The sequence below is a fragment of the Elephas maximus genome, chromosome 26 (genome assembly GCF_024166365.1).
Source record: "Elephas maximus indicus isolate mEleMax1 chromosome 26, mEleMax1 primary haplotype, whole genome shotgun sequence".
NCBI lineage: Eukaryota > Metazoa > Chordata > Mammalia > Proboscidea > Elephantidae > Elephas > Elephas maximus.
This window is the reverse complement of record NC_064844.1, coordinates 15069008-15095470: the sequence shown is the minus strand read 5'-3', so window position 1 is coordinate 15095470 and position 26463 is coordinate 15069008. Positions and strand designations below refer to the sequence as shown.

Genomic DNA, 26463 nt, shown 5'->3' with positions numbered 1-26463 from the left:
CTTAGGACCAAATTAAAAATGTACAAAAGAATAGACAGTAAAAAGTCTCCTTCCTACCTCTATCCCCTAGCCTCCTAGTTCCTCTGTAAGCAGTGTTTCAAGAATCTTCTGTGTCATCCCAAAGCTCGTCCTCAGCGTATACAAGCAATTATATACTTAGATTATTTTCCTTTTCTCTATAAATGTTCTGCCCCTTGCCTTTTTCATTTAATGTAAATATCTTGGAGATAGTTCCATATCAGGACGCAGAGAACTTCCTTTTCTTCTGTGTGGCTGTGTTGAAATCCATGGTACGGATGTAGTTTAGTTTGTTTGACCAGTTGCCTGTTGATGGGACATTTAGGTCACTTTCAGACTTTGACCCTTTTAAACATGCCCCAGGGTCCAGAATATACCTGGCCCACACATTATTTCACAATGTAAGTCTGTCTATAGGATGAGTTCCTAGACAGGAAATTTCTGGGTCAGAAGGTATACCTCCTTCAGAAGGTAAGAGCACTGGTCATTTTGTTGGGTGCTGACAGGTTGTGCCTGGTGGAGGCTGTTGCAAATTCTCTTGGACCAGGACGTGTGATGGAGCCTGTTTTCCAAGGCACTTGGCGACATAGTGTGTTACCAAACTTTCTGAAGTTTTATAGGTGTGATTGCTGAAATCTGATACCTCAGCAGCGTTTGAAATTTTCATTTTTCTTATGGGTATGGTTAATTATATTTTTAGTTTTCAGAACTGTTGATATATTTTTAAAAAACACAATTATGCAATTTATTGACCCCCCCCACCCCAACCCCCGCCCCAGCCCTGGTTTACAGAAGTATAACATATTTCTAGGGAAAATTTTAAAACACATAAAAGATACAAAAAAGGAAAATAAAAATCACGTATTTGATCCTTAGATCAGGACTTGGCAAATTATGGCCCTCTGGCCAGGAACGTGTTTTTTTTTTTTAAATAATTAGGTTTTGTTGAAACACAGCCACGCCCCTTTGTTTGTATCTTCTATGGCTGCTTTAGAGCAGCATCCACAGCCCTGAGCCTAAGTGTTTAGTATCTGGCCCTTTCCAGAAGCAATTTGCTGGCCCCTGCTCTGAATAACCACTACTGACATTTTCATGTATTTCTTTCATGGTTTTCTGTGTACAGAAATGTACATGTATTTTTTCTATACTTTTTTAACAACAACAACAAGAAAAAAGTGGTACCCTACAGTGCATGCTGGTCTATAGGCTGCCTTTTCCACTCAGGGCTTGGGGGGCCTCTTTCTAGACCCTTCTCATCTTTCTTCTTTCAGTTGTTCTAAGGGCCTGTGGGGTAGGGGGAAGGTGCTGAGCCTGCTGCTGCAGGTGGGGCCAGGGCTAGGCAGGTGCACGGCAGACTGGGGCAGTTCCCCTGCAGCTGGGACTGTTAGGACAGGCTTCTTGGAGATGGCAGGCCTTGAGCTAGGGAGATTCACAGAGATAGCAGGAGTCAGGGAGGGGCCGAGGAGGTGGGACAAGAAAAGGGTCCATGGCCAAATAAGCTTGGAAAACACTGGGTTAAAGGCCTGTTGGAGGCTTTAGAACATAAATGACGGAAGTAAATATGCAGGAGATGGCAAAGGTGCTGAATGTTTTCCAGACTCTGTTTGATGTGGAGTCCTTGTTTGGGGGTACATCTCTAGGGACCACTTTTTGGGAAACAGTGCCTGGGCCCTGAGGTAGTCTGATTGAAGCACAGGCTCTACCCAAGAAGCTTTCCATCTAGCTCAGCAGCCCTGTCCTTCCAGAGCTACGCCCAGGTTCCCTTTTGTGGTGTCAGAAGCCCCTGAGCTTAAGTCCTCAACTGCCTGGAGGAAAAGGAAGTGGACTCCCTTGCCCTGAATGTGGCACACCCAGTGATGAGGACCCTCCCCGGAATCAGAGGCTGCACAGATGGCTGCGAGCAGGTGGGTGGGCCTCAGCCTGGGGCCAAGCTGAGGAAGCCATCTGACCCCATCTGGATCCCCGGGATCCCAGCCTGGAGGGGGCCTGGGCAGTGGCATCACTAAGGGCATGTGGATAGCACCAGGTAACACTGTCAGAAAGGGTGACATCAAAATGACGGTCTATAAAATTTTTGTGTGGTATTTCTGTAGAAATCATTATTTTTATAAAAAATATCCCTGTAGTTAGTTATAATAACAAAAACATTTTCCATAAGCCCAGCTCACATGTATCACTATACCTACAAGGCAAAAACTCTATGCTGATTTACTCTTTGAACCTTCTGGGGCGCTCTGGTCAGAGCTGTCATTATTACCCAGTTACAATGACGCCTCGAATCACCTGGTTTAGTCTGCACACGCTACAAGCGTGCGCTGTTGTTTTCGTTGCTGCCAGTGTTTTTATAGTCGCTGATTTTGTCAAATTTTCTGGTGTTTTAACTACAATATTCATTCCGCTGCTGTTCATAAGGTCTTCACTGGCCTTTTTTTTTTTTTAGAAGTAGATCAACAGGTCCTTCTTCCTAGTCTGTCTTAGTCTGCAAGCTCCCCTGAAACCTGTCCGCCATGGGTGACCCTCCTGGTATTTGAAATACTGGTGGCATAGCCTTCAGCATCACAGTCACATGTAAGCCACCACAATATGACAAACTGACAGACGACTGTGGAAGAGCAGCCTCCTCAAAGTAGAGCCAACCTCAGTAAAGTGCATGGGGTAGAGCTTTCGAGACCTTCATTTGCTAATGTGGCACAACTCAAAATGGGAAGAAACAGTTGCAACTAATAACATTTATTAATAATCAGAACATGGAATGTATGAAGTATGAATCTAGGAAAATTGGAAGTCATCAAAAATGAAATGGAATGCATAAAGATCAATATCGTAGGCATTAGTGAGCTAAAATGGACGGGTATTGTTCGTTTTGAGTCAGACAATCACATGGTCCACTATGCTGGGAATGACAAATTGAAGAGTAATGGCACTGCATTCATCATCAAAAAGAACATTTGAAGACCTATCTTGAAGTACAATGCTGTCAGTGATAGGATACTATCCATATGCCAGCAAGAAAGACCAGTTAATATGACTATTATTCAAATTTATGCACCAACCATTAGTGCCAAAGGTGAAGAAATTGAAGATTTTTACCAACTTCTTCAGTCTGAAATTAATCAAACAAGAAATCAAGGTGTGTTAATAATTACTGGTGATTGGAATGCGACAGTTGGAAACAAAGAAGAAGGATCCATAGTTCGAAAATATGGCCTACGTGATAGAAATGACACAGGAAATCGAATGATAGAATTTTGCAACACCAACAAGTTATTCATTGCAAATACCTTTTTCAGCAACGTAAACGGCAACTCTACATGTGGACCTCGGCAGATTGAATACACAGGAATCAAATCGACTATATCTGTGGAAAGAAACAACGGAAAAGCTCAGTATCATCAGTCAGAACAAGGCCAGGAGTCAAGTGAGGAACACACCATCAATTACCCAAATGAAGTTCAAATTGAAGCTGAAATAAATTAAAACAAATCCATGAGAGCCAAAGTACAACCTTGAGCATATCTCACCGGAATTTAGACACCATCTCAGGAATAGACTTGACACGTTGAACACTAATGACCGAAGACCAGACAAGTTGTGGTATGACATCAAGGACGTCACACATGAAGAAAGCAAAAGTGATTAAAAAGACAGGAAAGAAAGAAAAGATCAAAATGGATATCAGAAGAGACTCTCAAACTTGCACTTGAATGTAGAGTAGCTAAAGCGAAAGGAAGAAATGATGAAGTAGAAGAGCTCAACAGGTTTCAAAGCACAGCTTGAAAAGACAAAGTATTGTAATGAAATATGCAAAGACCTGAAGTTAGAAAACCGAAAGGGAAGAACACGCTTGGCATTTCTCAAGCTGAAAGAACTGAAGAAAAAATTCAAGCCTCGAGTTGCAATATTGAAGGAGTCTATGGGCAAAAAATAGATGCAGGAAGCATCAAAAGAAGATGGAAGGAATACACAGTCACTGTACCAAGAAGAATTGGTCTGTGCTCAGTCATTTCAGGAGGTAGCATATGATTATGATACTGAAGGAAGAAGTCCAAGCTGCACTGAAGACATTATTGAAAAACGAGCCTCCAGGAATGGATGGAATACCAAATGAGATGTTTCAACAAACAGGTGCAGCGCTGGAAGCTGTCGCTCATCCGTGCCAAGAAATTTGGAATATAGCTACTTGGTCAACTGACTGGAAGAGATCGATATTCGTGATCATTCCAAAGAAGGATGATCCAACAGAATTTGGAAATTATCAAACAATATCATTAATATCACATGCAAGTTAAGTTTTGCTAAGGACCTTTCAAAAGCAATTGCAGAAGTACATTGACAGGGAACTGCCAGAAATTCAAATCGGATTTAGAAGAGGATGCGGACCGAGGTATATCATTGCTGATGTCAGATGGATCTCGGCTGAAAGCAGAGAATACCAGAAAGGCATTTGCCCTTTTTTTATTGACTATGCAAAGGCATTCGACTGTGTGGATCATAACAAATTATGGATATCACTGTGAAGAATGGAAATTCCAGAGCACTGAATTGTGCTCATGCGGAGCCTGTACATAGACTAAGAGGCAGTCGTTCAAACAGACACTGAGTGGTTTAAAATCAGAAAAGGTATGCATCAGGATTGTATCCTTTTACCATTCTTACTCAATCTGTATGCTGAGCAAATAATTCGAGAAACCGGACTATATGAAGAAGAACACGGCATCGGAATTGGAGGAAGGCTCATTAACAGTTGACACAACCTTGCTTGCTGTGACAGTGAAGAGGACTTGAAGCATTTTCTGATGGAGATCAAAGACTACAGCCTTCAGTATGGATTACACCTCAATATAAAGAAAACAAAAATCCTCATAACAGGATGTTTATTGAGCAACATCATAATAAATGGAGAAAATTTTGAAGTTTTGTCAAGGATTTCATTTTACTTGGATCCGCCAACAATGCCCATGGAAGCAGGAGTCAAGTAATCAAAGAGTGTACTGCATTGAGCAAATCTGTTGCAAAAGACCTCTGTAAAGTATTAAAAAGCAAAAATGTCACTTTGAGGGCTAAGTGGGCCTGACCCAGGCCATGGTATTTTCAATTGCCTCATAGGCATGCGAAAGCTAGACAATGACTAAGGAAGACTGAAGAAGAATTTATACCTTTGAATTACAGTGTTGGCGAAGAATATTGAATGTACCGTGTACTGTCAGAAGAACGAACAAATATGACTTGGAAGAAGTACAGCCCAAGTGGTCCTTAGATGTGAAGATAGTGAGACTTCATCTCACATACTTTGGACTTGGTATCAGAAGAGACCAGTCCCTGAGGAAGGGCATCATGCTTGACAAAGTAGAGGGTCAGCAAAAAAGAGGAAGACCTTCAACGATACGGATTGACACAGCAGCTGCGGCAGTGGGTTCAAACATAGCAATGATTGTGAGGATGGCACAGGACGGGGCAGTGCTTCATTTCTGTTGTACTTAGGGTCGCTGTAAGTCAGAACCAACTCGATGACACCTAACAACAACAGCTGTAGTAGTATGGTAATTCGTAAATCCGTATCAACAACTTTTTTGAGAATGAAGTGGTAATTAAAGGAAAAGAAGGAGCGACATATGGGAATTACGATTTACGAGTAACATTAGTAAAAAAAAAAAATTACTAAGAATTCTGTATGGTCCCAGTGCTGCAGGTGGTCCATGGCAAGGGGCGGGGGTGACACCATGAGTTAATCACACTGAATATCACCAACCCTAGTGACACCACTGGGCCTGGACTCTTTCTTCCCTCTCTGCTCTCTTTCTTCCCTCTCTCCTCTCTGCCCTTGTTCTTACGAAGCAGCCCCAGGGTGGTAAGAAGCTGGGATGCTGCAGGAGCCCCTGCCTTCCAAACGGTAGAAATAGAATGAGGGGTCCACCCTACTCTCGCCCTATCTGGCAGAGCGGGAACTTGGCGAAGCTTCAACTTTGGAGCCAGCAGAGCTGGGTGTGAATCTAGTTCCCATGCCTAAAGCCTGTGTGGCCTCGGGCCGGTCCCTGGAGCTCTCTGTAAGATGGGGACGATGACAGTGCCCCGCACAACATCACTGAGGACATCAGATGATACATGATAGCAGAGAGTCTGATGCATCATAGCTGTTTAGAAAACCATTATGATGACTTTTATTTATTTTTATTATTTTTTGTAGCAATGGGATAGGCTGCTGACCCATGCATGAATTTTCACCTTTTGCTTTTCTTTTTCTTTATTTAATTTCTCACGTGCCAGGCCAGGGAGGTGGAGGGGTCCCTGTTTGGTACATGAGGATCCGGAGGTCCAGAGAGCCTGTGTGCTCAGCCCTAACAGTGAAGCCAGCCTGGAGCTCTAGGCTCCATAGAGCACCCTTTGGCCATGGAGGTGGGGTTCCTGGGGAGCCCAGGGCCTCCACTCCTGCCGTGCCATCTGCTTTTTTTGTCCTTTTTCGGTTGCAGAGCTTCAGTTTCAGAGAGATGGTGGCCCAGCTGACTGGTTCCTGTTTTTAGTGCGTAGGCAGTGCCTGCTTGGCTGCCATCTCTAGCTGGTAACTGCTGTCTCTCTGCTGTTCAAATGCAAGGAGCCGGTGCCTGGAGCCTCCTGCCCGTGGAGAACCCTCAGTTGGCCAGCTGGAGCTCTCAGGGACAAATCTGGAGAGCTGCCTTCAGCTAGCTCCCTGGTTGCAGAGATTTGGAAGGAGGGCTGTTAGTACCTTATAAAGTCTTGGGGGAACCTGGGGAAGTTGAACTACTGCAGCAGTAGTCGGCAATCTATGGCCCAAAGCCAGTTTTTGCAAATAAAGTTTCAATGAAATACACCCAGTCATTTACATATTACCTCAACGGCTGAATTGAGTACTGATAGAGGCTGTATTGCCCACAAAGCCTGAAATATTTACTGTCTGGCCCTTTACAGAAAAAGTTTGCTGACCCCTGCTTTACAGGGTTTAAGGTGTGCGCCCCGCCCCCGCCCCCCAGGACTCTGGCAGGCACAAAGCGCAGAGATGCTGTTCTCCTTATGTGTGAGAGCCCCGCGGAGAAGGCTTTGGGGAAGGAAACAGTTCTCATTTCAATATTCTGTGTCCTTCTTTCATTTAACTGGTATGCATTATAATTATATGTGCCACTTTTTAAGTTCTTAATTCATGCCAGGTACTGTGTGTCTTAGTCATCTAGTGCTGCTCTAACAGAAATACCACAAGTGAATGGCTTTAACAGAGAGACATTTATTCCCTCACAGCCCAACAGGCTAGAAGTCTGAATTCAGGGCGCAGGCTCCAGGGGAAGGCTTTCTCTCTCTGTAGGCTCTGGAGGAAGGTCCTTGCCATCAGCCCTCCCTTGGTCTGGGAGCATCTCAGTGCAGGAACCTCAGGTCCAAAGGATGTGCTCTGCTCCTGGCGCTGCTTTCTTGGTGGCATGAGGTTCCCATGTCTCTCTGCTTGCCTCTCTTTATATCTCAAAAGAGATTGGCTTAAGACACTATCTAATCTTGTAGATCTCATCAATGCCACTGCCACTAATCCATCTCAGGATACCCTGGTGGCGTAGTGCTTAAGTGCTGACCAAAAGGTCAGCAGTTCGAATCCACCAGGCACTCCTTGGAAACTCTCTGGGGCAGTTCTTACTCTGTCCTGTAGGGCTGCTGGGAGTCAGAATCGACTTGATGGCAGTGGGTTTTTTAAATCCACCTCATTAATCATAGGGATAGGATTTAACAACATGTAGGGCAATCACATCAGGTGACAGAATGGCAGACAATCCTACAATACTGGGAATCATGACCTAGCCAGGTTGACAGACACTTCTGGGGAACACAGTTCAATCCATGACACTGTATAAAGTACTCGGCTTGTGTGGTGTTATTTAACCCTCCCAGCAGCCCTCTGAGGTAGGTGCCATTGTTACAGATGGAAGCCGAGGCTTGGCGAATTTAAGTGACTTGTCGTGCACGAGGCCTGGATTATGAGCACAGCCCACATCTGATCTTTACAGTTGACACTCTTAACCACTAGGCCACATGGCCCAGGGGAGAAATTCTGGGGTTCCTGGGGATCCTCAGCTGATGTACTCACAGCATAGCATTTGCGCCCCTGAGAGTGACCACTCTTGGCAGGTACTGCGCCCCAGATTCTGGTTTGAAAACTTTGGGGGGTGCCCTAGCTATCTGTGAGGAGGTCAGGGTGGGGTCAGGGGCACCTGGGGGTTGGAGCTCTCCCCTACCTCTCCCTAGCTCTGCTTCCTCACCTCTAAATCAGGGCTTCTGTTTGTCCTATACCGCAGAAGGTATGAGGGTCAAATGAGAGGGAAGGAATGAAAAAGCACCTTGAGTCCACAACTCAGGCCCCAGGAGATATTGCCGTGAGCTCCCTCTCTGCTGAGGGCCCCCCACCCCTTGGGGCTGCCTGCTCCCCTTCCCCACACCCACCTTTTCTTAATGAGGTTAAGGAAAGCATCGAGGACAGCCAGGAGGGCGGGAGGGGGCGAGAGCCAGCAGGTATCAAGCTCATGTTGTGTGCCAGGTGGCCTCGTGCTTGGTATACCGCTGCTCTTCCAAGAAGGCCTTGTGACCCCCACCTCACTAGTGAGGGGACGGAGGCTCACAGGGGCTAAGTAACTTGCCGGCGCTCACCCGTTGGGATTCTACTTTCAGGTCTGAGTAACCATTTCCAATTTTTTGGATGTGGAGGGGCAGCTTGTGGGAGGGCAGGGCCACAGTGATAAGTGGGAGTGTGTGGGCTAATCCTGGATATGGTGACTCAGGACTCTCCGTGTCCCTCTGGGGCCCTGAGTCGCTGTTCTCCAAAAATGTGACTGTGCCTCTTCCTGAAGGTGGTCCCACGCCACACAGAGCTGGCCTGTTTCCTCCTGTCTGTGTTCTGTACGGTTAGACTGTGTGCGTGAGGGGTGTGTGGGTGTGTTCGTATTTGTGGTATATGTGGTATCTGTGTGTGTGTGTGTGTGTGTGTGGTGTGCATGGTTTGTTGGTGTGTATATGTATGTGGTGTGTGTGGTATGTGTGTTGGTGTGTGTAGGTGTGGTATATGTTGGTGTGTGGTGTGTGTGCGGTGTATGTGGTTTTGGTGTGTATAAGCATGTGGTGTGTGTTGTGTGTTGGTGTGTGGTGTGTGATGCTGGTGTGTATGTGTGTGTAGTGTGTGTGGTGTTGGTGTGTATATGTACGTCTGTGGTGTGTGGTGTTGGTGTGCATATGTATGTGGTGTGTGGTATTGGTGTGTATATGTATGTGGTATGTGTTGGCATGTGTGTGGTGTGGGTGTGTATGCATGTGTGATGTGTGTGGTGTTGGTGTGTATATGTATGTGTGTATGTGATATGTGTTTGTGTGTGTACAGTGTGTGGTGTTGGCATGTATATGTATGTATGTGTGTGGTATGTGTTGGCGTGTGTGTGGTGTTGGCATGTATACGTATGTGTGTGTGTGGCGTGTATATGTATGTATGTATGTGTGTGTGGTGTGTGTTGGTGTGTGTGTGGTCTTGGCGTGTATACGTGTGTGTGTGTGGTGGCGGTGGCAGAGGTGGAAACAGGGTGGAGGCATTAGCAACCATCACCCCTCCAGGAAAGCCCGAGTAATTTCGGTTACTTTTCTGTTCCTGTAACTCTGCTCCCCTCCCCTTCCTGAAGCGCAAATTTCAATCTTTTACAGACTTTAAGCCAGGCTCCTGGCCCTCCTCCCGCCCTCAAATAAAGAGGATTGGAAATTGAATCATCGTTTCTCTCAGAATAAACAAGCCAAACGTTTTACGCCTCAGAAGCCTGAGCAGCAGTGCTCAGGACACGTGGCGATTACTCAGCCCCTCTGTTTCTGCTGGCCACCTGTTGCCTGGCTGGGCGTTAAGTGATTTCCTTGCCCCTTGCCTCCTGATAGTAGCTAATATTTGTTGGACCCTTACTGGGTGCCAGGCAGCAGCTAACGCCTTAATGTGTAATTCTGTGAGGTAGGAATGGAAATAGTGTCCCTGTGTTACTGAGGAGAAGAGTCACGGGACTGATAGGTGGTAGAGCCAGAGGGCCTAATGCTGAACCTGGGTCTCTCCGGCCCCCCTGGTCTGCGCCTTGCTCATTTTATCGTCCCAGGCCTAGCACACCACCTGCCCACAGTAGGTCTACATCAATGAGCTTTTGAAACTATGTATTATTGTCTTTAGGTCAAAGTTTTGTCTTCTTAGGTGAATCACCAGTTCCAATACTTTCCTTATATGTTTGTTGTTGTTGTTGTTAGGGAGTTTTAAAAAAAAGTCACCTTACCCCAGGTTTCTCAATCTCCTCACTGTTGAGAACTCTTTGCCGTGAGGGCTGGCTTGTGCATTGTGGGATTCTTAGCAACGTCCCTGACCGCCACCCACTTAATACCAGTATTAACTCCCACCCCCAGTTGTGACAACCAAAGTGTCCCCAGACATTGACACATGTCCCCTTGGTGGCAAAATCCCCCAGCTGAGAACCAGTGCGTTAGCCTAAGGGAAGTGTGAGAAGCGGAAGTACAGGGGCCCATTGGGACCCAGGTGCCTAACACTGGGTCATCTTCTCCAAGGTCACTCTGAAAAGTCTTTTAAATGGCTCCAGAGCCATTTCGTGCTAGTTACATTCAACCTTGGCCTGGCCTTTTTCAATGGGGTGTTGGGAAGGGGGAGGAACCCTTCTCTGAGCTCAGGGAGCCTACAATCCTGTGCGGGGATGGAGCTAAGGGAAAGAAGCCCAGAGAATGTCCAGTCAGCTCCTTTTACAAATAGTCTCTGAGTGCCTGCTCTGTGCCAGGCACGGCACCTACACGCTAGGTTGGAGCTGTAGACAGGACAAGCCCCCGTCCGCCAGGAGGTCACATTCCAGGGGAGCCAGTGGTAAACAAGCCCAGTGCACAGTGGAGTTCTGTATGCCAGGGCGGGAAAGAACGCTGGGAGGTGGGGGTTGCTGCCAGGGGTAGGGGTACCCTGAAGGCCTCTGAGGGGACAGTCCATCCTGAGAGGCCAAGGGGTAGGAGCCAGGGGTAAGGGATTGTCGAGGCTTCAGAGGAGGTGCTTAGGGCCTAAGGAACAGGGAGGGATGGGGCCAGAATCTGAGAGCCCAAGCTCATTCCCACTTGGGACTGGGTGGAGTGGACCTCCAGAGAGAGCAGAGGAGCCCCTGCTAAGCAGTGGGGTGCTTTCCCCTTGGGGTCAGGCTGCCACAGCAGTGCCGGCTCCACCCGGGGTCCAGTCTCTTCCCTCTGACTAAGTACTTGATGTAATTTAAAACGTGTGATGTTCTTTCTTGAGCAAAGTGGGTGACGTTTGCTTGACCCCCACACAGCTTCCCTCCCCTTATTTGGAGCTCTTTGAAGCCTGGACTAAGTCTGAGGCCTGGGCTTAGTCACACTTGCCCCGCTGCCCAGTTACTCATTCAGTATGTCTGAGGCACATTCATTTTTTCCAAGGGCCTTGCCCTATTGATCCAGCGGTTAATTCCCCCAGATGACTCCTGCCCCTTGCTCTGTGCTAATGAGAGAGTTCCTAATTGACCCGAAAATGCTGGCCTGGAAGGACACGTGGGAATTGGGAGGCCCCCCTCGCAAAGGGCGGGGCCTGGGAGGCCTCAGTGGGTTCGTTTCCCCTCGCTGCCACCGGAGGGCAGCCATGGACTCCAGTGGAGCCTTGGCCACCCTGCCACCTAGAGGGGGCACATTTCTGACTTGTTCCTGGGGGCCCTGGCTGTGGGGTAGGCGCAGGGAAGGGACTTGGTTCTCCTTTGCATGAGACAGTCCCAGGGGTACTGCAGCAACACCAGGGAAGCTGATTGTCCCTGTAGCTAGCTCTGGTGGCTCTGACCTCACTACGACCGAATCCCTGGGCCACACCCAAGAACAGGAGTGTGAGCCGAGTCTACTCCTTTGCCCCGAGCAAGGGGCCATTCCTTTTTGGTTTTTTTTTTTTTTCCCCCCATTCTTTCTGCCTAGACCTGGCAGAGCCCAGTCTCCATTCTCTGCTCAGGGCACAAAGTAAGCTGGGACCGTGGGGGTTGAACCAGGTGGGCTGTGGGTTTTTGGAATGTTCTTTTCTTAAAATTTTTTTTAAAAATTACTGAAGCAACATGTGCTCACTGTACCAAAAGCAAACTACAGAGAAGGGAGTGTGTGTTTTCTAAGGGAGTTCCCCAGCTCAGGCAGGCTGTTCAGTCCTTCAGAAGCATTTTCCCTTTCGGAGGGGGGGTGTGTGTGTGTGTGTCTGCTCCACCTTTCAGTCCTACGGAAGCACTCTCCCTTTCCGGCGTGTGTGCCTGTGTGTGTCTGTCTGTCTGTCTACGTCTGCTCCACCTTGCCAGCTAGGTGCTGAGTCGCAAGGCGCTGGCTGAGTTGGACAGGCAGTGAAGGCAGCTTGGGCTGCTGATGGCTGTGGTTGGGGGGGAACCTCAGCAGAAAGAGGAGGCACCTTACAAACCCAGTCTGCCGTTCTGTGTGACGCCCAGGAGGGGTGTGTTCAGTCAGCAGTGCTTTTGTCTTGTTCTCAGCAGCCACCTTGTATCTGCAGGGTGGGGAGGGGTAGGAGACAGCTTGTCCTGAGGGGCTTCAGGGACCAGAATTGCCCAGTGCTCAGGCCCACAGGGAGGACCTCCTGGTGTTGCGTGCCTCCTGTTTTGGGGCATGGGGAGGCCTCTGAGGTCCACTGGGGAGAGCACACCCTTCCAGCCTCTCTCAATGTGCAGCCTTATTTATTGTTCGCACTCACCTCCCCCACCTCACTAGAAAAGGAAAGACCCCATTGCCCGCCATCTGGGTGCAGTGCAAGGGGCGTGTCACAGCCCCTTCCTGGGGCTGGGGGTGGAAAGGAGAGTTTTTGTTTTTGAAACTGATGATTTAAGTCTGTGGTGGGAGTAAACAGTGTGACAGCCATTTGAACTTTGCCCGACCTTGTGCCCTAATTCACCCGTCCAGTTATTGGGCTCTGCCAACTGTCTAGGCTCTTGTGGGTCTTTGACCGGAAACCTTTCCGAAACAAATGAGAAGCCTGAAGCAGGGATTTCTGGTCAGGGTCCTACAAGCCCATGTCTGTTCAGGTCACATCCAGTGACAAAGTCCATGCAGTTTCTCACTCTCTAACTGTTCAACATCAAACCAAATCAAAGAACATTTGTTAAGCATCTACTATGTGCGAGACACACTGCTAACCAAAAGGCCAAAATCCGTTGCTGTGGGGTCGATTCCGACTCATAGCGACCCTATAGAACAGGGTAGAACTACCCCATAAGGTTTCTAAGGAGCAGCTGGTGGATTCGAACTGCCGACCTTTCGGTTAGCAGCCAAACTCTTCACCACTGTGCCACCAGGGCTCACACATTGCTAAACTCTGAGCAAATCAAGCGTATGGCTTATTTAATAGGCTGTGAGCTCCTTAGACACAGGAGTCACCGTGAACGAGGTAGTCATATTCACTCATTTGGTCTCTCAATTCATTCCAGTAATATTTGTCAAATGCCTGTTGTGAGCAGGGCTGATGAGCAGGCACTTGGTATGGGTAGACACTTGGCAAAACTTAGTTAATTGAGTCTTGAGAGTTCTGGAGTTCAAATGGGCAGGAAAGGACCGTGTAAAAAGACTCGGTGGTCTTTTTAGGTAAAAGGGAATAGAGCCCGAACTCCTTGAACCCTGCTATAACCCTGCCCCTCCCTCGGGGTAAGGGATATCCTGGGAAGGTGGTCATCTTCTAGGCTTTAGTTTTCCCATAACAAATGCGGATTCGATTCGTGCACTTATTCAACCACGGATTACTGAGTGCCTTCTATGCGCCCAGCATTGCACTGGTACTAGGATAATGAAGCCTGCTTCCTTAAACTTATTCCACCATAACTGGGTGCCTTTTCTGTGCCAGGCACTGTGCTGGTGCTAGGATAATGAAGCCTGCTTCTCCGACCTCCTAGGTGGTTGAAGACTGAAGCACTTTGAAAGATCTGCGCTGTTGCTACTGTTGACAGGGACCAGAGAGCTTGGCACCTCCACCTTGCATGCCCCACCTGAAGCCTCCCCTACGATGAGCTGTTTTTCTTGACCCATCCTGCAAGCATGCCTCCTCTTTCTTTCTGTTCCTGGCCAGTCGGGGTTTACTTTAGTTGGAATAAATGGCTTCCTGGCCTCCCCCCACACAGCCTGTTTCTGGGCCAGGGTTTGTTTGAGGCCCTGTGTGGATATTGTTAAAAGTAGGCAGCTTTGCTCAGAAAGGTCACCATGAGAGATGGGGAACAAAGAGAGCTTTCAAGCTGACCTTTGTTGGGGCTGCCGGAAATGGCTCAAAAAGCCCGAGCTTTACCTGGCGTGGGCAGCTTTAGACCCAGAACAGGGTTGCTTCAGGCTTGCGGCCATCTGGGGAGTGCTGGAGAAGCTACAGCTGGTTTCTCGTTTCCCAGAGGGGTAAGCTGAGGCAGAGGGGGCAATGCCAATATCTCAGCATGCCAGCGCCAGGTGAGGGCCTGAAACTCTGCCGGTCCTGGCCCCTGGAGCCTCAGTGCTGGGTTTTCCCTTTAAGCAGTAAAAATCGGGATTTATCCAGAAGACGCCTGTGAGTGATCATTTGCTTTGCTGAAGGATTCCTGAGAGTTTATTTAAATCCCCAAATCCCTCATAGATTTGAAAGTGGTAAAACTGCACTTAACTTTCGGGACCTGGGATCTTGTTAAAATGCAGTGCTGATTCCGTAATGCATTGTGTGTATTGGGGCAGGGATTCCTGAGATTCTATATTTCTCACAAGCCGCCAGTGAAAACCCACTGCTGTCGAGTTGATTCTGACTCATCGCGACCCCATGTGCTACAGAGTAGAAGTGTGTCATAGGATTTTCTTGGCTGGGGTCTTTCTGGGAGCTGATGGCCAGGCCTTCTGCGGAGCTGCTGGGTGGGTTCGAACTACTTGAGCTACCCAGGGACCTTCGCCCCCTGCCCCCAAGGGGAGCACTCTGTTAGTATTGACCCTGTAGAAAAGACTACAGAGTGACCTCGAGGCTCCCTGGAGAAGGTAGGTGGAGTCTGTCCAGCAGTGGTGCCTGGAGGATAACCCTCACACTGTAGCGGGAAGAAGGGGCTACAGTCACTTCTTGGCTCCGGCTTTCAGATAACAGCCTGGGCCAGGCCTGCCAGGGAGAAGGCTGCCAGGTAGCTCCAGAGTAGAAAATCACCCACTGGTCTTCTCCAGGCACTGGGCTGTGGGGCCTGGGGCAGCCCCGGGGTCCAGCCCGGCTCAGCCTGTAGCCATCTGGCCCAACTGCCAGGCCAGTGCCCTCCCGCAGACTGAGCTCCCAGACTCAGCCATTTGCCCTCTTTTCTGGGGCAGTCATGCAGTGTGAGTGCTTGAAAAGGGGCTGGATGTCTTTCTTCTCTCTCTGCTGCTCTCCCCTCGACCTGGCCCGGCCCGTGGCCTGCTTGCTGTCTAGCTCTGGGTTCTTTTCTGAGACTCCGTGGGGCAGAAGCACCTCTAGCTGCAGATCTTCCTACCCAGGCTTGTGGGGGGCTCATGGGCCTGTCCCTGGGCTTGGGTTGTCTAGCCCTGAGGTGTCTATAAGGAATCCTGCTTTTATGTCCCCTGGAGGCCTGGGTGGTGGGAGGAGAAAGGTGGACACAAAGCTGCAAGATCTCCCCAGGCACTTCTCTTCCCGTCCCCATAGTTGTTAGTTCCTGAACGTCCATGTAAAACAATGTGGTAAATTAAAGCATATGATCTTTAATATATAAATTCTAAGGAGAAAAGAAAACTAGTATTTACCCCATGTCTGGAAACCCTCCCTGGTGGCGTAGTGGTTAAGTGCTACGGCCGTTAACCAAAGGGCCAGCAGTTCAAATCCGCCAGGTGCTTCTTGGAAACTCTATGGGGCAGCTCTGCGCCGTCCTATAGGGTCGCTATGAGTCGGAATCAACTCGATGGCACTCTTTTTTTCTTTTTGGTTTACCCTATGTCTGGGTGCGCTTGCAACTTCACGTACGTTCATGCTGCTGACACAGTATGGGGCAGCGACGAAGCATCCTCCCCTCCCACATTTTTTCATCAACCTTTGACGTTTCAACCATCTTCACACACACAGTTCGATGACATTTCCTCCTTTTACAGACAGGAAACTAGGACTCGGAGAGGCTGCTTCGCTTTCCCAAGATTACAGATTTAGGGTCTGTCTGCAAAGCTGGGGTTCTGGGTTAAAGTGTCCCTTCTGAAACCTAGCTTCTTAGGCTTCAGAAAGCATCTAAACCCGTGGTTCTGCAACGCGGAGCCACCACCTTAATCCCCTGGAGGCTTGTTAAAGCACTGCTAGCTGGGCTCCGGCCTGGAGTTCCCCATCGGGTCGGTCTGGAGATGCCGGTCCAGGGACCATGCTTTGAGATCCACTAGTCTAAACCATTGTTTGTCAGAGCACGGGACAAATATCCCTAGTAGCAGGCAAGGTCGTTTTAAGTGATACACAGACTTTTAAAAAATACTTCTGTATATAATATGTATTGGCAAAAAATAACAAGCACACCAAATCCATGATTTCTGACATTTTTGATCAGGGCGAGATACCTACTGAGATAAAAGGAAAGAAAATATAAGGAGAAGTGTTAAGTAAATAACACCAGTGGTATGCAGCTAGTGCCAAAAATTGTGAAAGTGGTGTGCTAATGACCAAAGTCAGAGACGCTAGTCTAAAACCAAGTCCTCATTTTATCGACAAGGAGAACGCAGCCCTCACAGGTGAGCCTGCTTCCCCAGGCCACACGGCTGGGAGAGGCCACACCTGGACTTGAACCTGTCTCTGAGCAGGCTAAGGTTCTCTCTCCTGCTTGGCTTCTGGATTCTGCAGAACCACTAACCAGGCTAGGGAGGGTCTTTCTGAGTCTGAGTCTACTTCAGGGGTCTTGGCCTCCATTCTCAGCCCTAAAAATCATGGTCTGTATTGATAATGGAGTCCCTGGGTGGTGCAGACGATTCACACAGAGTCCCTGGGTGGTACTAACAAAAAGGTTGGAGGTATGAGTCCACCCAGAGGTGCCTTGGAAGAAAGCCTGGCAGTCTGTCGTCAGTGGTGTTAGTTGTCATTGAGCTGATTCCGCTCATGGTGACCCCACGTGTTACAGCGTATAACTGTGCTCCATGGGGTTTTCTTGGCTGTAATCTTAACCAAGCAGACCACTAGGCCCTTTCTTCCATGGTACTGCTGAGTGGGTTCGAACCGCCAACCTTTGGGTAGCAGTTGAGCACAAATGGTTTGTGCCACCTAGGGAATACCCAGAGGCACCTCAGAAGAAAGGCCTGACAATCTACTTTGAAAAATCGGCTATTGAAAACCTGTGGAGCACACTTCTGCTCTGACACAGGAGGTTGCCATGAGTTGAAATTGACTCAGCGGCACCTGTAATAACTGTTTTTTGTTGTTATTATTTATAATGTTTGTAGTTTACATAGTTTTGGCTTTCTTGTTTGAGACCAGAGGTTCTTAGAAGGCGGAGTCTTGATGTACAAACTTGTTCAGAGCCTCCAGCAACCTGTTACGTGCAGATGTGAAGGAGAGGCTCCCGGGACATTGCTGGCTGCCAGCTTTGGGCTCCCACCCTTTTTGATCTTTCCTTTTCCACACTTGCTGGCCTGGCAGCCTCTGCTTTCCCTGTAGGAAGTGATCCTGGGACCACCTGAGCAAAGGAGAAGGGACAGTCCCTCTACTTCCTTGGACATTTATTGAGCTCCTGCTGTGTGCCAGGATCTGTGCTGGGGCTGAATTTCAGGAACAAATAAGACACGAGACCTGCCCTCCAGAGGCACACGATGTGGGAGGGAAGTCAGACCCACAAACAGACAATCACTGCACAATGTGGTGATGTGGTCATTGATCCAGAAGAGAAATGAACGGTGAAAGAGCAATGCAGGAGGGGTGGGCAGGAGGCTTCATGGAGGAAGCAACGTTGCAAGAGGTTTTCGAAGGATGAATAGGATCAAGGACGTTCTAGGCGGTGGGAGAAGTCTGTGCAAAGCCTTGAAATAGAGACTGCAGATCACGCAGGTGGGCATTGAGATGGGAGACAGGTAAGCAGTAGGCACAGAAGGCCTGGGAGCTGTACTGAAGACCCAGACTAACCTCGCAGGCAGGAGGGGGCAAAAGATGGCTTTTGCATATCAGGCGGACACCTTTCGTGGTAGGAACAGTGTTTTTCAAACTGCAGGCCACAAGGCATTGTGGATCTATTGGGTGGAGCGTGGCCAGCATTAAAAAAAATGGAGGTGAAGGTGTTGGCCAATGTTCTGGTGTGTATATTTTCACCACAGTAAAAAAAAAAAAAGGAGTGGGGTGGAGGTAGGGGGAGAGGTAATATAGAAAATTCCAGAGTGGATTATACCTAGTAGAAATGGGTATTGTTTCAAGAAACTTGCTTCAGTTTTGTATAAGGAAAGTCTGCGTGTTTCTTAGCTGTGTGTTTCACTTTTGAAAGCTTGAAAAATGCTTCAAGGCACAGAGAGCTGACTGGAGGGGGTGGCAAGACCGGTTGGGTGGCCACCTAAGCCTGAGGTAGTATAGGTTGGCCTAGAGCCTAGATCGGATTCAGATTCGGAGTTGACCCGATATAGTGGGGGAAGAAGGAGAATTTGAGGCTGACTCGAGTGAAAAAAGCCTGACACCAGCTCAAGGTTCCTGGCCTAAAATAACACCTTGTTTGAAATAGTCTTGGTCCCCTTCTGGTGGTAAACTGGGGTGCTTTGGGGGAGAAGGGATCCTTTATGTTCTCTGATAGTTGACTTCCCAGGCTACGAGGGTCCCAGTATTACAACTTTAACCTTTTCATTTCAGTTATTGTTTTCAAATAAAACTCAGACGGGCTCCGTCCTAGTGTCTGCAGGTTTGAAAAGGACCCTTTGTGGGAACTAGGCTGGTAATGACCCTGCTTCTGCTGTCTTCCCACCAGAAACATCGTGAAAGGAATGAGAGAGCTCCGGGAGGTCCTACGGATGGTGGAGACCAAAGCAACTCAGAACTTCAAAGTGGTAACTCGGAGGTGGCCCTGGGGCTGGGGCCGGCTGGGGCTGGTTTGTTCAGGGGTCAGATTTCAGTGGGACACAACAGAAGTCCCGGCAGGCAGCCCCTGACCCAGGGTTGGCAGTATGTTGGGTGCCCGCTCCTACCCTCCCATCTGTCCTCGTGGCAGACGCTGTTAACCAATCTCAGCATTCTTTCCCACTGAGCCTGGGAGGCACCCTCCTCATCCTCGTCACAGCACGGCAGCTATCCCCTAGCATTAGATCAGAGTTGAAACCGATCACCCAACCTTCCCTGAGCAAAACTGTGCCTTGCAGGGTGGTGTGCTAATCCGTAAGGATCTGTTTGTGATTTTATGAAGTAACATTGACTCTGCTTTCCTGTCCTGATTTAAGCCTACCTTCTTAGACCCTAAAGTCAGTTCACCCAAAATCAGAGCCACTACTGCTTCTAGCTCTGGGCGCCCTGGTAGTGCACTGGTGAAGACCTACAGGTGCTAACCAGAAGGTTGGAGTTTGAATCCACCAGCCATTCCTTGGAAACACCATGGGGCAGTTCTACAAGCTCTGGAGTTATCAGTCAAATATCAGACGAGGCATCTGGCCAAGAAAGTGGTCTGTACCTGTGGCTTTATGCTTTTCTCCAACTCTGCAAGGGCTTGCTGAGTACTCAGAGCTGCACCTGACAGATTATTTGGGGGTTACCCACGGGATCAGGAGAAGGAGGAGTTGTCCTTCTTGTCTAAGAGAGGAGAGAAGAGAAAAGATTAAAGTTGTACCCATTCAAGGCCACCGCAGAGGTGGGGCAGTACTGTAGGAACTGAACGGCCAGCAGCATCCTCGGGAGGGAGAAGTGGGGTCCCAGGGGAGCCCCCCTACACATTGCAAGTCAGGCAGGCTTGGCAGATGGTGGAGGGAGGGCACTCTAGGCCCTGGTGGGGCAGAGTGATGGGTGTCTCATCTTGATTCCTTCTCTTTCTTCTGGCAGATGGCTGCTAAGCACCTGGCGGGGGTCCTGCTTCACTCCCTGAGCGAGGAGTGCTACTGGAACCCCCTGTCCCACCCTCTGCCCGAGTTCATGAGCAAGGAGGAGAACACCTTCATCACGCAGGCCCTGCGGAAACCTCAGCTCTACGAAGGAGACAAGTAAGCCCTGGCTGCCCCGCCGGGCCACGCAGCCTCATGTCCACACCCAGCATCCAGGCCCTGCTCATGGGCCTTCTCCCCATCCCCTGGTCTCTTCCAAGCACCATCCAGCTCCCTGCCAGGCAGACTCTTTAGGGTCAGCAGGAGCCAAGTAGGAGAGAGAAGACAGGATTCAGGGTGGGGGCTGGGGTGAGGGGAGAACCCTCTAAGGCATCCATAGGCCAAACAAATTATTTGGGGGCTATCTGCCTTCCTAATAATCTCACTTGATACACCTTCTCTCTTTTTTGTGCCAATAAGCGAAGGCTACACCTGTGACCAACTAGCAGAGCTGCTTTCCTGCTGGTCCCGGTCTTTGCCCAGCACTTGGTGGATGCCCAAGGGGACGCTCACTACCCCAGGAACATCTGTGTGTCTCTAGCCCAGCAGCTGCCGCCCCCTTTCAGCTCTGTAACTCAGGGCATGTTTAAGAGCAGCAGAAGGTATCGGGTGCCTGTGAATTATGCAGGAGAAGGTCACCTTATGGGGCTGCTGCTGACTCTGGGGCCGCAGGGCAGCTTCGCTGTGAGGGTGTGTTGGAGCCAGGGTTGCCGTTTGTGTCTTGCAGCCTCTATTGCCCGAAGGACAACATCGAGGAAGCGCTCCTGCTCCTCCTCATCAGTGAGTCCATGGTAAGCTGCAGGTCTTCTCGGGGGCCTCTGACCCTGTGGGCCGGGCCGTGGGCGTCGGGCCCTGGCCACCAGGTCCTGGCAGAGCTCTGCCTCCCAGGGTGTCCCCGAACGGGGAGCTTCTTAGACCTGCCCTTCTGCCCAAGGGGCGAGTCTCACTCATGAGGTTTGGGCCTGGGTACACAGGGCTGCATTTGGGGCCCCAGGACCTGCCACCTGATGAGTAGGGATTAAGGGCCCAAGTCCCCACCCACCTCTTCTGGGATTACAGAAGAGGAATCTTGAGCAGTCGGTAGTATGCGTTGATCAGCCCAGTGCTGGGTGCGGTGCCGGACACCAGGGAGTGGAAGGAGCGTGAGCTTTGGAGGCAGAAGCCCGGATTCAGGGCCCACCTCTGCCTCTCATTAACTGAGGGTCATGGGCAAGTCACTGCCTCTCTTGGAGCCTCAGCTTCCTCGCCTGTAAAGTGACAGTGATTCAGAGGTCACTGTGCCAATAGAAGGAATCCATTCGCTCATTTAGCAGCTGTTAAGCAGGTATCAGTTTGTGCCAGGCTCTCTTTTGGAGGCCACAGATGCAGCAGCAAATGGAGCTGAGAATACTCCCTGCCTGCAGGGAGCTTACATTCTAGTGAGGGAGCCAGGTGGTGTGTTAATCAGAAAAATACCCCATTCATCAGTGTGTATGTGCCGTGGGGAAATAAAGCAGAGGAGGGAGCGAGAGGGCTGGACAAGGCACACATAGAGCGTGGGGTAGATATGTTCACAAGACCCACTTGCTGTGTCTGGGTGGGGTCACAAAGCAAACGTGCGCACGTGCACACACACACACACACACACACACGGTCACGGTACCAGGCAGTGTGGCAGTGTTGGCCAAGTACCCCGCGGTGGTCCTGGCCCAAAGCACTTTGTTGGCTCAGTGAAGAGGGGAGCCGTGTGTTTGGGTGGTCCAGGAGGTAATGAGATCAAGAATGGGTAGGACTCTTCGGGGGTAGGGGTGAAGGGGAGTACCAGAAGAGAGGCCCAGAGAGTGCGTGAGCTGGGGGCCACCAGCCTGAGGTTCTTTAAAACTGCATCCTGAAAGCAGTGGATGGAAGTGGAGGTTAAGACACAAAGACCCCACGAGGGGGATCCCCCAACAGCCAAAAATGATGTTCGTTTGCGCGTCTGGAACCATGTGAGCCAGGACTTGTATGGAGAGCTGTGGTCCGGGGGTTGCTTCCAGCACAGCAGGTCTCCTGGTGAGTGGACAGGAGGAGGGACGCTGGACTGTGGTGGGGTGGGACAGAGAGATGGACTCCCACCAGCCAGCCCTGGGCCATTTAGGACCCAGGAGTTCCTATGAAGGGGCACAAATGTCCTTGTGAGGTGGCTATTCAAGGGAGGGAACACACAGCTGGTTAGGCAGATGTGGAGACAGGTGCTATATCAGCCAGGGTTCTCCAGGGAAACGGAGCGACTAGGATGTGTGTGTGTGTGTGTGTGTGTGTGTACGTACACAGAGAGAAAGGTGGATATTTTAAGAAATTGCCTCACGTAATTGTGGCAGCTGGCAAGTCTGAAATCTGCGGGATATCCATATTACAGCCTGGAGGCAGAATTCTTCCCCTCAGGAAACCTCAGTGTTTGCTCTTTAGGCCTTTGGCTGATTGGACGAGGCCCGCCCACATTATGGAGGCTAAAGTGCTTTACTTAGAGTCCACGGATCTAAATGGGAGCCACATCTACAAAACGCCTTCACAGCAACAGCTCGACTAGTACTTGACCACACAGCTGGGCACTACAGTCCAGCCACCTTGACTCATAAAATTAACCTTCACGGCGACCAAGTGGCAGACCTAATTTTCACAGAACAGTGCACTTTTCATAGAAAACAGACCTGGCTCTGACCACACTGAGGCCTGGTTTCTAATCGTGGAGCCCCACACACAGACCAGCACCCCTCCCTGCGTCTTGCACATCTGCCATGTTAGCCATTTTGACGCCTGCCTCCTTAGGAGATACCACACTGTAGTCACCTGTCTCAGGAGGGATTACAGTGTAGTCCACAGGTGGATGGTAAAAAGATGAGAGCAGGAATTTTTTTAGGTCCTGTCTCAGCCAGGTTCCAAGCTGATCATCTCATTTAAAAAAAAAACACTGCCGTCAAGTCGATTCTGACTCATAGCGACCCTATAGGACAGAATAGAACTGCCCCACAGAGTTTCCAAGGAGAGCCTGGCAGATCTGAACTGCCAACCCTTTGGTTAGCAGCCATAGCACTTAACCACTATGCCACCAGGGTTTCCGATCATATCATTTAAGCAGGCATTATGTTTCCATATAAAATTGCCAATTTTTAAAAAATTTATTTATTGTACTTCAGGTGGAAGTTTACAAATCAAGTCAGTCTCTCATACAGCCATTCACACCCGCCATGCACTCCCAGCTACTCTCGCCTTAATGAGACAGCACATTCCTCCTCTCTACCCTACATTCCCCTGTGTCCATTCAACCAGCCCCTGTCTGCCTCTTCCTTCTCATCTGGCCACCAGACAGGAGTCGCCCACATAGTCTCATGTGTCTACTTGAGCCAGGAAATTCACTCCTTACCAGCATCATTGTCTATCTTACAGTCCAGGCCAATCCCTGTCAGTAGAGTTGGTTTTGGGAATGGTTCCAATGTTGGGCTATCAAAGGGTTTGGGGACCATGACCATCAGGGCCCCTCCAGTCTCAGTCAGACCATTAAGCCTGGTCTTTTTATGGGAATAAAATTGCCAATTTTTGATTGGTGATGACCTACAAAAACGACAGTTTCATGTGGTTCCGTCTAACACTGCTGTCTTCCCATTTTACAGATTAGAAAAGTAAGGTCTATCGTCTATATGAGACGAAGCAGTCAACTTACGCTTGAAAGCAAAAATGAGAAGGCAAGGGGGCAGGGAAACTAGATTAGGTACCGGAAAGGGAACGAACTAAAAGGAAGTAAGGAGAACATTGACACATTGTGAAAAATGTAACCAATGTTACCGAACAAATTGTAGGGATTGTTCAATAAGAACCTAATTTGTTATGTAAACTTCCAGTGAAAACAATAAAATATTATTTTTAAAAAGTCAGGTCTAGAACGGGTACATGGCTTGGCGCAGATCACATACCAATAAGCCTTGGAGCTGTGATTCAAACCACATCCGTCTCCCTCGATAGCCTCCAGAGCACAGGACGTGGAGCCTGAACAGGGTTTCAGTTCCGATTCTACCACTTATTAACTGCTCTGATCCTCGGTTTTCTCATCTGTAAAAGGGGTAGGGGTATAATATGGAGCGTCAAACGAGACAAGGCTTGGGGAGGGGTTTGTAAATGGGAGGTGCCGGTCTGTATGAGAATTATCATTTTTATCCTTGGCAGGGAATGAAGCTGGGCTCTGTGTCCTTGAGCCTTTTCCGTGGCCTCTGCTTGATCTGGGTCCCCAGAACCCAGAATTCAGGTGCCTTGCCATTAAGGTTCTTGCCCCCAAATCCTCAAGCCGACCTAGGTTTCAAAGTGGAGAGTGGCCTTTTACTAAAAAGTGGCCCACATTGGAGCTAAGGGGAAGTTTCCTGAATATGTGGCTTCCCTCCAAGCAGCTCTGTCCTTCTGCAAGAGGGTGTGTGGATGGCTAGCCTTGCCGGGGGGGCTTGGGGAAGTCCAGGCCAGCTGACCACATGGGCATACTGGAAAAGTCCTGTAGGACGCAAGGAGAGGAACTGCTCAGCGCTGTTTGCACTGTAGCTTGGAGGGGCGCCTCACACGGGTCTGGCTGGTTCGTTTTCTCTTGCTCATACCCAGCCTGTCAGACAGGTGGAAACTTGAGGAGTTTGGGGCAGAGCACTGGCCATGGACTTTAGCTTTGCTGTCTCATCTACAGAGGGCTTTCCTCCTGGCGCCTGGATTTGTCCTCTGGCTTGGTGCTGTTTCTCAGGGTGACCAGACAGCCTCTGCGTCTCTCCTGCTCTGGTTTTGCACCCTGCTTCCCTCCAGCTCACACGTTTGATCAGTGATGGCACTAGGGTACAGCTCTAGCTATGCCAGCCTCCCAGGCTCCTGAGCCGACCCCTCAGCTGAACCCTGCAGCTGTGCCTGGCCTCCATAAATCTGTAGGATTTCCCCCGTCTCTCTTTGCCCATCTCTCAGTTGGATGGCAGATGATGGGCTGGAGGAGAAACCTCTAGAACAGCAGCTGGCTGTTCTCCTAATACCTGCAGGATTCAGGTATGAGGTATTTCCCATGACACTCACGTGGGTACAGCCTGCCAGGAGGCACAGTAATCATAGCTCCTCACCCAGGGGACTGCCAGAGCAGCTGCTCCAGGAAAGGGTGTTTGCAAGTTTCCTGACCTGTGAGCCCCTATTTTATAGTTTGGGACCCAGAGGAGTAGCTGCGTGGAGTCTGCATGTGGGCTGGTCCTTTGGACATGGATTTTGCTGAGGGCAGAGTGTGTGTGATCAGAATGAATGGGGAGGCCATTGTCTTTCAAGAGGCAAATAGAAGTCCTTTTATGAGTGTGCAAGGGATATGCGTTACTACTGGTTGAAGAAGATTTGTGTTTTGGACCCAGTTTTGAGGCTTCCAGGCCAAAAGGGCATTTAAACGTCCATCTGTCCGTCAATCCACCCATCCATCCACCCATCCATTTATCCATCCATCCGTTCATTCGTCCATCTGACTGTCCATCCACCCATCCCTCCCTCCCTCCCTCCCTCCCTCCCTCCCTCCCTCCCTCCCTCCCTCCCTCCATCCATCCCTCTTTCCCTCCTCTGCCTTCCTCCCTCCCTCCCTTCTTCCTTCCGTCCTTCCTTCCCTCCCTCCACCCATCCCTCCCTTCTTCCTTCCTTCAATCCATCCCTCTCTCCTTCCTTCCTTCCTTCCATCCGTCCATCCTTCCCTCCCTCTACCCATCCCTCCCTCCCTTCCTCCGCCCATCCCTCTCTTTCTCCACCCATCCATCCATCCATTCATCCCTCCCTCCACCCATCCCTCCTTCCCTCTCTCCTTCCCTCCCTCCCTCTCTCCACCCATCCCTCCATCCCTCCTCCCTTCTTCCTTCCATCCATCTTTCTCTCCCTCCACCTATCCCTACCTCCATCTCTCCATCCCTCCCTCCCTCTCTCCATCCCTCCCTCCCTCTCTCTACCCATCCCTCCCTCTCTCCACCCATCCCTCCATCCCTCCCTCCCTCTCTCCACCCATCCCTTCCTCCCTCTCTCCACCCATCCCTCCCTCCTTCCACCCACCCCTCCATCCATCCCTCTCTCCCTCCTCTCTCTTCCTCCCTTCCTCCCTCCCTCCCTTCCTCCCTTCTCTCCTTCCTCCTCTTCTCCCTCCCTCCAGCATTGTTTGAGCAGCTACAGTGTGCCAGGCCTGTAGTAAGCACTGGAGATACAGTGATGAACAATTCAACGTGGTCCCTGCCCCAGAGGTACTGTCCTCTCGTGCAGTGTGTGCCCAGGGATGTGGAGGAAATTCTGATCCCAAATCAGAAGGCATTACTCCAGCCTGCTGAACCCCAAATGCAAATTCTAGTTTTGAAAAGAATCATGTGTCAAAGCAGCCTGACTCTCGGTCAGGGAACCAGGAGGTCCTGGCTTTTTTGTCATTTCTAGACTGTGGAACCATCGCATGAGAAT

General features: G+C 49.7%; 1 protein-coding gene across 4 annotated transcripts in view; it reads left to right on the top strand.

Annotated features, from left to right (window-relative positions):
* The window catches only part of TTC7A (tetratricopeptide repeat domain 7A), a 158921-nt gene that overhangs the window by 54535 nt on the left and 77923 nt on the right, over positions 1-26463 (top strand). For 2 of the 4 annotated variants that reach the window (XM_049870552.1, XM_049870551.1), the window contains 3 exons: positions 18930-19008; positions 19988-20145; positions 20753-20816. In XM_049870552.1, coding sequence (XP_049726509.1) covers positions 18930-19008; positions 19988-20145; positions 20753-20816 — 301 coding nt within the window. Of the gene's footprint in view, positions 1-9241; positions 14476-18929; positions 19009-19987; positions 20146-20752; positions 20817-26463 lie in introns of those variants that run through there. The other 2 variants (XM_049870553.1, XM_049870554.1) reach the window with 2 other exon arrangements.